Below are 13,206 nucleotides of genomic sequence, written 5' to 3'. Positions count from 1 at the left end.
ATATTATATCCTAGGTATTTCCAACAAGCAAAAAATAATAATATATTAAATAATAATTAATAATAATTATATTACAATAACTAATTATATCCTAATTTAAAATCAGCTTAAGGTCAATTTAAAGATTTTGTATATATGTAACCTTTATACATTTTTTTTCCAATTTATATCCCTCACGAGGTGAGACAAAGCGAATGAAATTTTCATGAAATTTATTTTCTAAATAATTATAAAAATGCTTTTGCATTTATTGTAAGTACAATAAGAAATTATAGTTAGCAGCACTGTTGCGAAAATATACTCTTCCACACGTGTTTTGTTCGATTCTGAAGTATTGCAAGGTAGTTCTTATCAGATATGTAGTAATTACCTAAAGAAATGTGACAAACGTAATATTGAGTCATGAAATATGCATCTACATATAATATATGTATATCTTTTAATAATTATTTAATCTTATTTATTCGAGAAGGAAGGCCAATGCGTCTTATGTTTTTGCTTTCATAATATATATTCTTGCCGACATGTTTACCAACTGTAGAAATCAGAATAGGCGGGAAATTTTAGATTTCATATTCTTTTACAGAATGTCGAAACCAATAACCTTCGTAACCGGAAATGAAAAAAAACTGGAGGAATTTGTGACTATTCTGGGAAAGAATTTTCCACGAGAAGTTAAAAACATGAAGGTGGACCTTCCGGAATATCAAGGAGAGATAGATGAGATTTGCGTTTCCAAATGTCGAACAGCAGCAGATATAATAAAAGGTCCTGTTATTATTGAAGACACATGTTTATGCTTCAAAGCAATGAAAGGATTGCCTGGACCTTATATCAAATGGTTCTTAGATAAATTAGGACCAGAAGGATTGTACCAAATGCTCCATGGTTGGGAAGACAAAACTGCGGAAGCGCTTTGCACTTTTGCCTATTGCGCCGGAGAACCGGAAGATCCGGTTTTATTGTTTCAGGGTAGAACCGATGGAACCATCGTGAGTCCTCGAGGACCACGAGATTTTGGTTGGGATGCATGTTTCCAGCCTTTGGGCAGTGATAAAACCTATGCAGAATTACCGAAAGAAGTGAAGAATCAAATTTCACACCGTAGCAAAGCGCTAAAGAAACTAAAGGAACATTTTATGAAAGAGGTTCAACATTAAATCGAAAAAAATTATTGTTCCTGAAAGTATAATATTCATTTAATTTTATGTTTCCTATAGGTATTCAAAATATGTATTTGCAAGCTATTAGCATTGAGAAATATATTTTAATTGTTTTTCATGGCGTATTGTTTACTATTTCCTATATAAATATGTATTTTCTCGCATGAATGATTGTATATCATCAAAGTATGCATTCGTCATTTTAATCCAATGTTAATTTACTACGTAAATTATTCTTATTTTATCAAAGCAGATTTAGCGTTTAAAATACAGTTTGACTGGGGTGACGATAGCTGATGGACTTCGTCATAAGTTGTTACCGAAGAATTGTTTATACGAACAATAAAAAGTAGGAAAAGAATTTAAAAATTGATTTTAGCAAACGATATTTCACGTAACGTAAATATTGACCATACATTTATCGATGTGTTGTAAAATGATGCAATATTTTTTAACATTGTACCACGTTTATTTATCAATGAAAATTTATATTTTTGAATTTTTAAAATTTTGTCAATATATAATACATACAAAAAAGTGGACGTATTTATTTCGCAGTAACATTAGTAACATTATTAGTAACATTCTTTTTTCGTTATTGCTATATATGGAATAATGTAATCTTTATATACTTTTATATTGTTATTGATTGTCACGCACGACGGTAAACACGCAATCGGATTTTATTTGTTGCTCTTCTGAACGTTATTGATAAAGCCAATTATATTCATTAATCGAAAATATTTGCAATACTGTGACTTAAAAGAACAAAAACAATCTTAAGGAAAATTTTCTATCAAGGAAATTGTCTGTCATCGTATTAAAATTAGCACATCAAATTATGTTATTTATCACTGATTATATTGTGAAACTATAAATAAATAGCCAATGATTAATCAAAGTTTTCTACGAATATAAAAACAATTCTTTTCTTTTAATTAAATGGGTCAGGGGAACTAATTATCTAATATATCACAGATTTTTTAAGGCTTCTAGAACAAAGGCTGCTCCCCTTATTTTTTCTTTCAATGGAATAGTTGTTATCGATGTAATAATATTCTTTTTTATTTTGTACAATTAAAGAATCATAACAGAGAATGCCTCTTCCAAGAGAAACTTCAAGGAATAAAAGAAGTTCAGAGCGTATGTAAGAATGCGTGCCGCCTGCGCATCGCTTGTTGCATTAATTTTATCAACTGTTCAATGACTTAATAAATATTTGGAACTCTAGCAATGCCATGGAAAATATCTCTTAATCCAGAATACATTTATTCTGATGATTTGTCGATGTTTCTTTTTTTGAGAAAAATATTCTTCACCGCAATTCTCTAATTATGTAAAATAAAAAGAATTTCTCACTTAAATTTTATTTCGACACTAGGGAAAAAGAAGAAGAGAGAATAAAGGGACTATCCCAAAAATATTAATTAATCTTTCAGTCCCATTTAATTAAGAACAAGTTTTCAATCCATATCCGCGATACTTTCCGACAAAATAGCTGATAAGGTTTTATTTGATATTGTTTATATGTATTTGTTTCGTGAAAGGATAGAAGGAGATTAAAAAGACAAATTTCTATGAAATGCTCAATTAACGTAAAAACTACGGACCAGGTTCTAGCTAATTTAGGTGATATTTTTAAAAATTATTCACGTAGCAAAAGTAACTGATGACGATGTCCGAACGGGTTATCTTGTGTATTGATTACACCGGCACAGCCAGTTCATAACATCCTTTCGGGAGGGGTTATCATTGTATTCGCATTTTCTTATTCCACCGGGATTTGCAGATTTTTCGCCTTATAAAAGGAGAAAGCGATGCAGCGGCAATACCAGTCTTGTTGCATGGGTCATACTATAATGGATACTCTAATCGGTAAGTAATAAGGAAAGAGCAAAGAGGGGTTTACATGTTTTGTTCTCATATATCTTCGAACGTTATCAATAACTTGAAATATTACACAAATTTCTTATTTTGCAGCATTATTGGCGATCTTAGCTACGGCGTTTGCCGTTCAAGGTACGTTAAATGGAAATAAAGTGAACCAAGTCGGCCGAACTCTTCATGCAGAGAAGTTTTGGACTTGAAATTACGAATCGCATGACAATTTTAAGACACAGTTATAAATATAATCTCATCAAACATTATTGCAGCACCTTTCCCCCATGGAAAAATTGTGACTTACAAATACCATGCTGACGTGAACGCTGGAATCATCGACCCGGCTCCATTCGCATCCGACTTTAATATCGAATGCCTCCTTCAGGTGCACCACGATGTCACCAATCCAAACTCAAAGAATACCTTTTACGTTACTTTGAGTGATATGAAACATGGGTTGTACAATGGACCGATGAAACATTACGAGTCTGTAAGCCAGCTGTTACCGATCGACGCCGCTAAAGCGCTGTTGAATCCTTTCCTCGTTATCTATGAGGAAAATGGGCACGTAAGTTACGAGAAGATAAAGAAGTAATTTAGAAATGCGACAAGCATTCCAATAACGAAGGAAATGAAACATATTTGTATTATCATAGCTTGAAGGCGTGAAATTCGTAGAAGATGAGCCAGGATGGTCGAAGAACGTGAAGAAGGGTATCGTCTCTATGCTTCAATTGGACTTGGATCAGATGCATGTTCAAAGCCCAATAAAAGCACATAGTTTTATATCTCAGGAGGTAGGTAACGACTGATGGGAACATCCTTGGGTTTTGGTTAATGTTCTCTTTGGTTGTTACCACTAGGTTACCATTCATGGCAATTGCGAAGTGGCATATAACGTACAGCCAATGGACGAAATGCAAGCAACATCTGGCAAAGAGTTCGTAGTTACAAAGTTCTACGAATCCATGAACTGTTCTCACTTCAAATACCACGAGTTTAATCATGTTCAATGCCACAAATGTCAAGTACATGAAAGGGTATTAAGAACAGTAGATCTCTTCTATCATTTTTTCTGTACTAAAATTTTAATTTCATAATTTTCATTTCTATATCGTTACATAGAACGACATGAGCACTTCCAGCAGACGCGTTTTCGTAATAGATAATCAGGATAATGAAATCCTTATTAAAAAATTGATTGGACATGCAGTGATTAACTACTTCCCATGGCTGGCTGCATCAGAAGCTCATTATCTTTTGATCAAGTAATTTGAGAGTGATAACATATTATTATAATTCCAAATACGTATAAACACTTCGCTAAAGTTTTATTTAAGAACGATATCTGTTTTTGCAGCCAAACTTTGTCCCTCGAAAAGGTCGTTCCCGTATCTGACATTCAATTAATGGGCTCCAAACACTTAATTGTTTCGCCTATCGAGAAGGTCATCTACGATGAACCTAAAACTCCATACGTTCCTGAAGCTGATATAGACGTAACTGGTCACCGGCATGTTGTTAAACTCGATGAACTTGTGGTTAAAGTGAAGAAAATGTTGGACGAGGTTGCTGGTTACCTGAAGGAAACTCACGTCGATAAGAAACAAATAGATTGGAAGCACGACCAAACGATCAACAGAATTTTACACGTTATGAAGTACATGAACGTTGCATCCTTGAACAAAGTGTTTAGCGAAATTGAGGATATCAAAGATGCCAAAGTGGAAGCAGTGAGGTGAGTAAACCGATATTTATCGGTGATTGAAAAATAACTATGTAACATATCTTCACACCAATTTTTTCATGCCTTTTCAGAAATATTTTCCTTACAATAGTACCACACGTAGGAACTCCTGCTGCGTGCCTTTTCACGCGAAATGTAGTCCGTACAAAGAGTGTACCGAATTGGGTTGCCGTCACGATGCTTGCCAATCTTCCGATGCACGTAAAAGTTCCATCGAAGGAACTGCTTTTACAGATGGAAGAACTCCTTAACTTAGGCGAATTCGTTTCTCCGAGCGTAAGGGAAGCTGGCATATTCTGCTTTGCCACACTGATTCATAAGACCTTCAAGAAAGAACAGACCGAAGTTGTCGATCCTCTTATGGAGAGATACTTGAAGCATTTCATGGATCATGTTAGAAGTATGGAATTTCTATCACTTTTTCTTTCTATTTTTTAATTAATTTCTTAGTTCTTAAGCCCTCGCATTCTTCAATATGATTGATAACAAATGTTGCAGATGAGCCGATGTTTCACATGAAGATGGTATACATGATGGCTATGAAGAACGTTCGATCGAAACATGTTTTGAAACATCTGGAGCCTATCATCAAAGGCGAAGAGGTTGTTTCCGAAAAGCCACACAACATTCGAGTGCAAGCTATTTGGACCCTAAAAAACATAAACGTGCATAAAAATTGTATTCACGACATACTCTGGCCAGTCCTTAGTGACGTTAGCCTTCCCTCGGCAGTGAGAATCGCTGCTTTTAATGTACTGATGCACCAAGTTAATCAAGAGCCTAACTTAGGGCATGTTATGAACATATACTGGTTAATGGTTTACGAAAAAGACGAACATCTGTATAATTATTATGTGGATACCGTTAAAGGACTTGCCAACTCGGTAGACCCTTGCCTGATGAAAATTCGAGAAATGGCTAAGAAAATATTGAAGTTTATTCGCATAAGGAACCTGAATCAACCACTTTCAAGCAAAATCCACGTTGACTACGTAGATGAAAAGTACGGATTCAGTGAGAGCGTGATGGCTTCCTTAGTTCTCGACAATTTAACTGGTTTACCGTACGTTGGTTCAGTGGAACACGTCGAAACTGTTGCTCATAAACCTGTTACCACATTGGGAGTGAGTCCATTCGATATTATCGTATATATGAAAAATATTATTTGAGTTCTCTTTAGTATCATTCAACTTTTTTTCTACGTCTTAGGTTCACTGGAACATAGATGGCATGAGCAAAATCTTAAAGCATATCAATCATAATGTGCTCCACAAAGTCGTAGAGGCAATTAAAAATGACAATGTGAAGAATATATTGAATCGAGCAGTCAAAGATATACCGGCAATTAAAGATATAAACGTTAACGTGATTCTAACAATGAACGACAATGTTGTTTTCATAGTCCACTCTGACGAGAGTAATTCGTTGAAACTTCTTGATAAATTGAAGGAATGGAACAAGCTCATTACCGAGTATCTAAATGTTATCAACTGGCAGACTGTGCTGTACCATAGTCATTCCGAAATGCACATGGTCACCGATCTTGGTGTACCAGCCGTTTTGGCTTCTAAAGTACCATCTTTGAGCTCTCTCAGAGGAAGCGTTGAATATTCCGAGAATAAAAATCATTTAATCTTGAAATCAAAAGTCAAATATCAACAATGGATGCACGGTGAATACGTGATGTCGATTTACAATCCTGTCGTTGATTCCTGGCACTCTATTCGTAAAACGTCGTCTGTAGACGTTACTTTGCCTTGTGATATAGCCATCGGTTACAATCAGGACACGAAGAGTTTTAAAGTTTCATTGGCAAGATTGCCTGTTTCGGAATTCTCGGTCGTTGGAATATCCTTTCACGGAAAGAACTATGTCACCCTTACAGGAGATCAGCACGATCTGTTGAAGAAATTGTGTTCCACTTGCCGTCATCACGAAGTTATCACCACTGGTGCTAGTTTGAAAACTTACGAGAGCAACTTTGACTCGAAGGACACTGGTACTCGATTTTCGATGATACTTCATTGTGACAACGATACTGTTCCTGTCTCGCCTGTTAATCACTGGCTTGAAGTGTACTCAGACAAATATAAAAACACCATGTAAGTATAAAGTTAAGGGATGACAACGGACAAGGAGAAGGAGTAGCATCAAAACTTATTTTCTTTGCGTAGTGGCTGTTCATGGATGAAACCTGTTATGGCAGTTCATCATAACATAATGAACAATATAATTGCGAAGCAAGAAGGAAGTTGCGTAATTGTGTATAAAAGTGAACCAAGTATCGCTTATCCTACTTCGATGGTAAGTTAAAAAAGTGACTTTACTTATGCAATACGTGAATCTTCCTTCTTTTAATTCTAATTTTTTTACTGTTTATTTAGATCGACTTAACCGGAAAAGTTAGTTTTCAAGATTTGGATCACAATCATGAAAAAATGGTTTTGATTAGTAGCAAGAGAATCGATATTCGGGGAAATATGAACGTCAAAGCAGCCTCCACTGATGAATCTGTAAGACAGTGGGATATGAATGTTAACATTATATTTTCTCAGGGACACTTCAACAACAGTATGAAAGTTATGATCACTCGTATTACGCCAGAAGAGAAAAACCTGAAGGTTTGTAAGGTTTAAGATCTATACGTGAAACGTTTTCGTTAAAAAGACATTTGACGTGTTTTCTTAGATATGTATCGAGGCACAAAAAGATTATCCGATGATTGGCTGGAAAGTAGGTGCGTGGAAAGTTAATGAAGAAAAGGAAATTAATTCAAAAGTGACGATCACCATGGGGCAAACGAAAGATGATAAGTGTGTACGCGATGACATGGACGTCACAATAGTCGTGAAAGGTGAAATGTCAGAAGACCAAAAAGATCATATCGTCCACGACAGCATGCATAGTGTGTGCTCTAAACAAAGTCAAAATTCTTTGTTTTACTCCAAGGGGTCGATTGTTCCTAAGACTAGAGAATGTATTGAAGAAGCGTTGCGTCATTCAACCCTGAGAAAGTACACCGTAAATATGACGCTAAGGAAGGTAAATATTTACAATTTAGTACTATTGTAGTAGTTTAATTATATACTTGACCTTTATTCGTATTACAGGTACCTCTATATTTGACATCGATCGTAAATATGGCACAAGATATTTTACGTGCTGCTTACTTCTCGCATATGAAATATACTTGGAATCATGTGGAACCCGGAAACGCGAAGATTGTCTTAGAATTCCCATATTCGACATCTCTCCTTAACACAGCCGTCGCTGGACCGACGTACAGTTACGAATTGGTCCATTTACCATTTGGTGATCCACTTTGGAATCCATGGATGGATAACGCACAATTCTCTTTCTTAATGTTAAATAATTACGTTAAAGGCGGACTCAGTAAGTTATTTTGCTACTTATAACAAGTAATCATTAATACGATAGTCATCAGTATCTTTATACTATTCATAGAGTTCTGCACAGTTCGTCCTCGAGTTCTTGTCACTCTAGATAATGGTATCATTCCGTACATCGTACGAGACAAATGGACTCTGCTGTCTGGTGATCATATAGACCAAATGTACAGTATCTTCGTGAAATCAGTGCAAGACAATGTATTGGCTCTGAAGGTTTATGTAGGTGAACATGAATTGGAAATCATGCCTGTCAATGGAGGCATGACAGTCACCATAGATAATGAAGTTATAGACAAAACGAATATAGAAAAAGGTGTTATGATACCTAAGAACTCTGACTCCTACGTTATTAGGTGAATTCCCTCAGTATTAATTTTCCAACAAATTCTCATTTGCTTAAATTTTAATCTCACAGGATGATTTCTGCAGAATAACACGGTACTGGAGTATAATTATAATATTCGTGCTTTTTCGGGCAGGTTGACCAAAGGTTATGAAATTGTGACGATCGAATCTCAATTACTACCGTTCCAAATTTACTATCTACCAGACAGCGTGACAATTTTTATGGGCACCTCACTTCAAGGTCAAGTAACTGGGATGTGCGGTCATATGGATAGCACGCACGAAACGAAAATTCCACAGATATACAGTGTCTCGCATCTTTAAAGAGATCAAATGAAATCATTTAATCATATTTCCCATTTTATGAAACGTATTCAGCGGAAATTATCTAAAGCAGTAGGTGTACATTGTCCGACAAGAGAACTTAATATAAAATGATCATGTAGATACAAAAAGTAGACGAATAAAGATTTATCCCGGGCAATCTTCGGTTAGTTATTCTTTACCTTTACAGTGGTAATCGTCAAATCATTCAATTTTATCGTCGTGATGTAATTACAATGAAATATATTATGTTAGTAAAAGAAAAAAAAATTCATTATTATGTCTAAATTCATTTTATAAATATTGCAGAAGTGTCACTTTTTTACTAATTTTTTATAAAATTGTACAATTTGAAATTGAACAAATAAAGTTTTATTTCTTTCATATTTTATATTTACAGTTGTCTAGAAATAGCAAGAAAAATAGCATTGTTGCTTTGCCTCAGGACATTGGATCAACCTTGACGCAGAAATGTAATGATAAACAAACTCCGGGCAAAACAATGTCGCCGCTACATGTAACTGACCAATGAAGACGAATTTGAATTTTTCGACTCTTCCCCGACTAGTATAAATAAATGGGCGCGATCGCGAGCGACAGAGTATTGTACAGTATCTACAAAGTATCTCCGAGTATCTCACGAGTATCTACCGAGTTACGCGACGAGCATTAACGAGTAATTATTCTGCGATTTATACCTTGTACTAACGACTCACGTATACGGCTGTACATTAATTTATTATTCTAAATATATTCGACAGTTTCAACAACGAGCAATCTCGTCATTAAATCTCACATACCAATGTCCTCTTCACATCAGCATCTGCAGTATTAAGAAAGCAGTTGTCACGTGGCCTCCGTGGCGCAATCGGCTAGCGCGTTCGGCTGTTAACCGAAAGGTTGGTGGTTCGAGCCCACCCGGGGGCGATTTATTTTTTGCAAATTTTACAAAAATAGAAATAATACACGATTTTTATATTTTCCGGCACGTGTTCACTGGCAAAAAAAATTTATACATTTGTATCACAAGTGTACTGTAGAAACAACATTATCTAGTATTTAGTTATTAAAGTTATGGATCACAAAAGTGAAACACTGGTTTTGGAGAGGTTCCGAGATAAAGATCGTACCATGTATCGTAAATTTTGGAATGAAATAGAACATATTCATTATTAATAATAACGTTAGCAGTAAGTTTTCTGTTAAAAGTAGAAATGTAAAACATGTCATATCTTATTGCACAGATGACTTCTGTAGCTCGTCTGTGCTTGTAGGCATATAGTGTTAATGTGAATTGTACGGCTTTTACTATAACACAATACAGAAGTAATAGAAATATACAAATATTGAATATATCTATAATTTGTTTCGTATTTTTACAATAAATGAGCAAGATTTAGATGTTAGCTTTAAGTTTTAGAAACGTATAAATTATTCCAATATACTGCGATATAATAGAAAGCAAATGGGAAATTAGATTTGAATGATACAATATATGATTTGATACACTATATATTTATTTAAATAAAGCGATTATCTGTTATTGTATATTACGACTGTATCATGTACCATTAATAGGAGTACATAATTTAAATTTACCTCCGAAATCCTACTGGCGCTACTGTCGATTTGAAATTGTGGTTGGACTCCATCTTCCTTTCGCCGACAACCTATACGCAACGCGAGGAAAAACGTAAGTTCGTTTTTGAAAGATAACATTTATTACATAATAATTAATTATGTTAATATGAAAAACATTAGTTATTTGTTAATATAACACCATTGTCTATTGTTAGTTGTACACATTATTACTTATTTATAGAATCGATTGAGACCGCATGTGGTTGGTCTTGTACGATACTTCTAAATATTTTATTCACGTTATACGTTTGTGAGTCTTTGATATGCTTAAACTTTACAATTTTGTGAAAATTATTGTCCCTGGTTATGTTGTTAGAGCGAATTTGTATTTTGATCTTGTTACGGTATAGGTTAAGTAGTTAAAGTTGTTTAACCACAACTGTATCTATATCGATCAGTGTTGCATCAGAACACTCCATTTGTTTTCTGCAATTGAATTCTTATTCTTGTTTCAGAGATGTTATCAAAAATGGCTATGTTTTGGAATCGTGTAGGACAGCTTGGGTTAGGTTTGACTGCGACTGGGCTTGTTGTTAATAATGCCTTGTACAATGGTTGGTTTTCCTTTTATTATGCAACAATGTGTTTATCGAATATAAGTTCAATAAATTTTACGATTTTTTTTTTTAGTTTTACAAAGTTACAAGTTTTATAATACTTGTGTATTGTTTGTTTCAGTCGATGGTGGTCACAGGGCTGTTATTTTTGATAGATTTACTGGAATAAAGAAACAGGTTGTAGGGGAAGGAACTCATTTCATTATTCCTTGGGTTCAGAGACCTATCATATTTGATATTCGATCAATGCCAAGAAATATTCCTGTAATTACTGGAAGTAAAGATCTACAAAATGTAAACATCACACTCCGTATTCTCTACAGACCTGTACCAGACTCCTTGCCAAAAATCTATACTGTTCTTGGTATAGATTATGCTGAAAGAGTATTGCCCTCTATTACCAATGAAGTCTTAAAAGCAGTAGTTGCTCAATTTGATGCAGGAGAATTAATCACGCAGAGGGAGAGTGTCTCTCAAAAAGTTAGGGAAGATTTAACAGAAAGAGCTTCTCAGTTTGGATTAATTTTAGACGATATTTCTATTGTAAGCATGTTATGATCATTTATGTTTTTCAATATGTGTATACTCTGTTTAATCTCATAACCTACTTTATTTCAGACACACTTAACGTTTGGAAAAGAATTTACTCAGGCTGTAGAAATGAAACAAGTAGCACAGCAAGACGCAGAGAAGGCCCGTTTCTTAGTAGAAAAAGCGGAACAACACAAGAAAGCTGCTATCATTAGTGCAGAGGGTGATGCTCAAGCTGCCAGCTTAATTGCAAAATCCCTTGGGGAAGCAGGTGATGGTTTAGTTGAACTTAGAAGAATCGAAGCTGCAGAAGATATAGCCCATAATCTGTCTAGATCTCGTCAAGTAGCTTATTTGCCACCAGGTCAAAATGTTTTATTAAACTTACCACAGTAAAGATATGAACTCAAATAAAAGTTATATACATAAGTTGTGCATTTATATTATAATGTACGAGTCTGATGCATTAATGGCGTACTAGTAACAGGGAACTTTTAATGTGCATACATGTTCCTAGACATAAATGAAGCAATTTTTGTAAAATTTTAGTCTACATTCTTAAGTTTGTAATTCTATACATGTTTCCCTTTCAGTTATGTAATAATTACTTGACAAACTGAAAGCATCTGTTGTTGTTAGCTATGGGTCAGTTTGCTTTTCAGAAGAGGAGATCATTTTCCTTGTGGATTTTCAATACCCTAATATAAAATTTAAAATGTGTGTAATGCTTTTGAATTTAAATTTTTTTGCATCCACAAGATTATTTTATTTCAGGGTTATTGGCTTACCAATAATAGGCTCTGTACCTCAAACTGTGCATTCACAGTAATTAGTAAACAATGATAGAGTTGTATTTATTTCAGTGTCAAGTAATAAAAACAATTTTTACAGGAAATGTATAACTTTTAGTGAACTGTATGTTATGATCTGGGAGAATTGAACACATCTATCGCGCAATGCTTATATACATGGTGTATTTGTTAATACATAGTTGTAAATTAGTAAATATTCTGTAAAAGATCTATACCAATTTAAATTTTATTTTTCAGAGCATATATTTTCAGACAGTCACTTTATTCGTACTTTATTCAATGTGCAACTTTTTCAAAACTTTAATTTTTTAAGAATTTTAAGTACCGATATTTTAAAATCGTACTTTTTTATCGCTAAAAATGCTAGCTAGGGAAAAGACTTCGAAATTTCATCGCAGTCATTTATTCGTCCGGATCACCAATGAATTATGACGATCAATCAAGACTGAAGATTGGTGAAAGATTATCGCAGTCGGGGTCCTCTGGCCCAACGTTTGTCGGCATTGCCAGTTAAGAAAGAAAACAATTCATCACAATTTGGCGATCACCATGGGGTTTCTATCACGGGTTGCGAAGAAAATTGGAAATACACGTTAACAATTTCAATTTCTTCTTCGTAAAATTAAACAGCAGTTTCGTAAATGTAAATATTGAAATGCATAATTTCTTCCTTTATTTCATGTTATATTTTATGTATTATAATCAGATGTAATTTGTAGAAAGTTTCGAAGTAGGCATAATGAATGAAAATGATTTATGCATTATAAAATTTGATTAGTATCTATAATTTTCAAT

At 34.4% G+C, this 13,206-nt stretch overlaps 3 protein-coding genes and 1 non-coding gene across 8 annotated transcripts; all 4 read left to right on the top strand.

Moving 5' to 3' along the window:
- Positions 1-221: 221 nt before the first annotated feature.
- On the top strand, positions 222-1,279 carry LOC100747909 (inosine triphosphate pyrophosphatase). Of its 3 annotated transcripts, none has more exons than XM_003494453.4 (2): positions 222-355; positions 587-1,279. In XM_003494453.4, the coding sequence occupies exon 2, from the start codon at positions 588-590 to the stop codon at positions 1,158-1,160; it is 573 nt and encodes a 190-aa protein (XP_003494501.1). In that variant the 5' UTR covers positions 222-355; position 587; the 3' UTR covers positions 1,161-1,279. The 3 variants fall into 3 exon arrangements, with proteins under 3 accessions (XP_003494501.1, XP_033180192.1, XP_012248480.1); XM_033324301.1 differs by having other exon boundaries at positions 263-341; XM_012393057.3 differs by lacking the exon at positions 222-355 and adding an exon at positions 382-404.
- Positions 1,280-2,921: 1,642 nt separating this feature from the next.
- On the top strand, positions 2,922-9,030 carry LOC100747787 (vitellogenin-3-like). The gene is made up of 16 exons (XM_003494452.4): positions 2,922-3,038; positions 3,144-3,182; positions 3,317-3,612; positions 3,701-3,841; positions 3,908-4,084; positions 4,170-4,312; positions 4,405-4,782; positions 4,863-5,191; positions 5,290-5,915; positions 6,001-6,893; positions 6,966-7,095; positions 7,176-7,412; positions 7,480-7,833; positions 7,902-8,184; positions 8,257-8,554; positions 8,681-9,030. The coding sequence occupies exons 1-16, from the start codon at positions 2,981-2,983 to the stop codon at positions 8,868-8,870; spliced, it is 4,572 nt and encodes a 1,523-aa protein (XP_003494500.3). The 5' UTR covers positions 2,922-2,980; the 3' UTR covers positions 8,871-9,030.
- Positions 9,031-9,723: 693 nt separating this feature from the next.
- On the top strand, positions 9,724-9,797 carry TRNAN-GUU. The gene has a single exon. It is a non-coding gene; the product is annotated as a tRNA-Asn (tRNA).
- A 692-nt stretch (positions 9,798-10,489) lies between these two features.
- Positions 10,490-12,670, top strand: LOC100742487 (protein l(2)37Cc). 3 transcript variants are annotated; one of them, XM_033324317.1, is made up of 4 exons: positions 10,490-10,567; positions 10,969-11,065; positions 11,190-11,611; positions 11,687-12,670. In XM_033324317.1, exons 2-4 carry the CDS (start codon positions 10,969-10,971, stop codon positions 11,993-11,995), a joined length of 828 nt encoding a protein of 275 aa, XP_033180208.1. In that variant the 5' UTR covers positions 10,490-10,567; the 3' UTR covers positions 11,996-12,670. The 3 variants fall into 3 exon arrangements, with proteins under 3 accessions (XP_033180208.1, XP_033180209.1, XP_033180210.1); XM_033324318.1 differs by having other exon boundaries at positions 10,503-10,584; XM_033324319.1 differs by having other exon boundaries at positions 10,528-10,563; positions 10,967-11,065.
- Positions 12,671-13,206: the final 536 nt, after the last annotated feature.

This window comes from Bombus impatiens, unplaced genomic scaffold (genome assembly GCF_000188095.3).
Source record: "Bombus impatiens unplaced genomic scaffold, BIMP_2.2 scf_2222, whole genome shotgun sequence".
In the NCBI taxonomy this organism is placed as follows: domain Eukaryota; kingdom Metazoa; phylum Arthropoda; class Insecta; order Hymenoptera; family Apidae; genus Bombus; species Bombus impatiens.
This window is presented reverse-complemented; position numbering and strand designations above follow the sequence as displayed.

Coding starts and splice junctions, on each gene's coding strand:
- LOC100747909 (XM_003494453.4), top strand. CDS start 588: ATGTCGAAACCAATAACCTTCGTAACCGGAAATGAAAAAAAACTGGAG.
- LOC100747787 (XM_003494452.4), top strand. CDS start 2,981: ATGCAGCGGCAATACCAGTCTTGTTGCATGGGTCATACTATAATGGAT. Junction 3,613..3,700: donor TCTATGAGGAAAATGGGCAC/GTAAGTTACGAG, acceptor GTATTATCATAG/CTTGAAGGCGTGAAATTCGT. Junction 5,916..6,000: donor AACCTGTTACCACATTGGGA/GTGAGTCCATTC, acceptor TCTACGTCTTAG/GTTCACTGGAACATAGATGG.
- LOC100742487 (XM_033324317.1), top strand. CDS start 10,969: ATGTTATCAAAAATGGCTATGTTTTGGAATCGTGTAGGACAGCTTGGG. Junction 11,066..11,189: donor TAATAATGCCTTGTACAATG/GTTGGTTTTCCT, acceptor TGTTTGTTTCAG/TCGATGGTGGTCACAGGGCT. Junction 11,612..11,686: donor TTTTAGACGATATTTCTATT/GTAAGCATGTTA, acceptor ACTTTATTTCAG/ACACACTTAACGTTTGGAAA.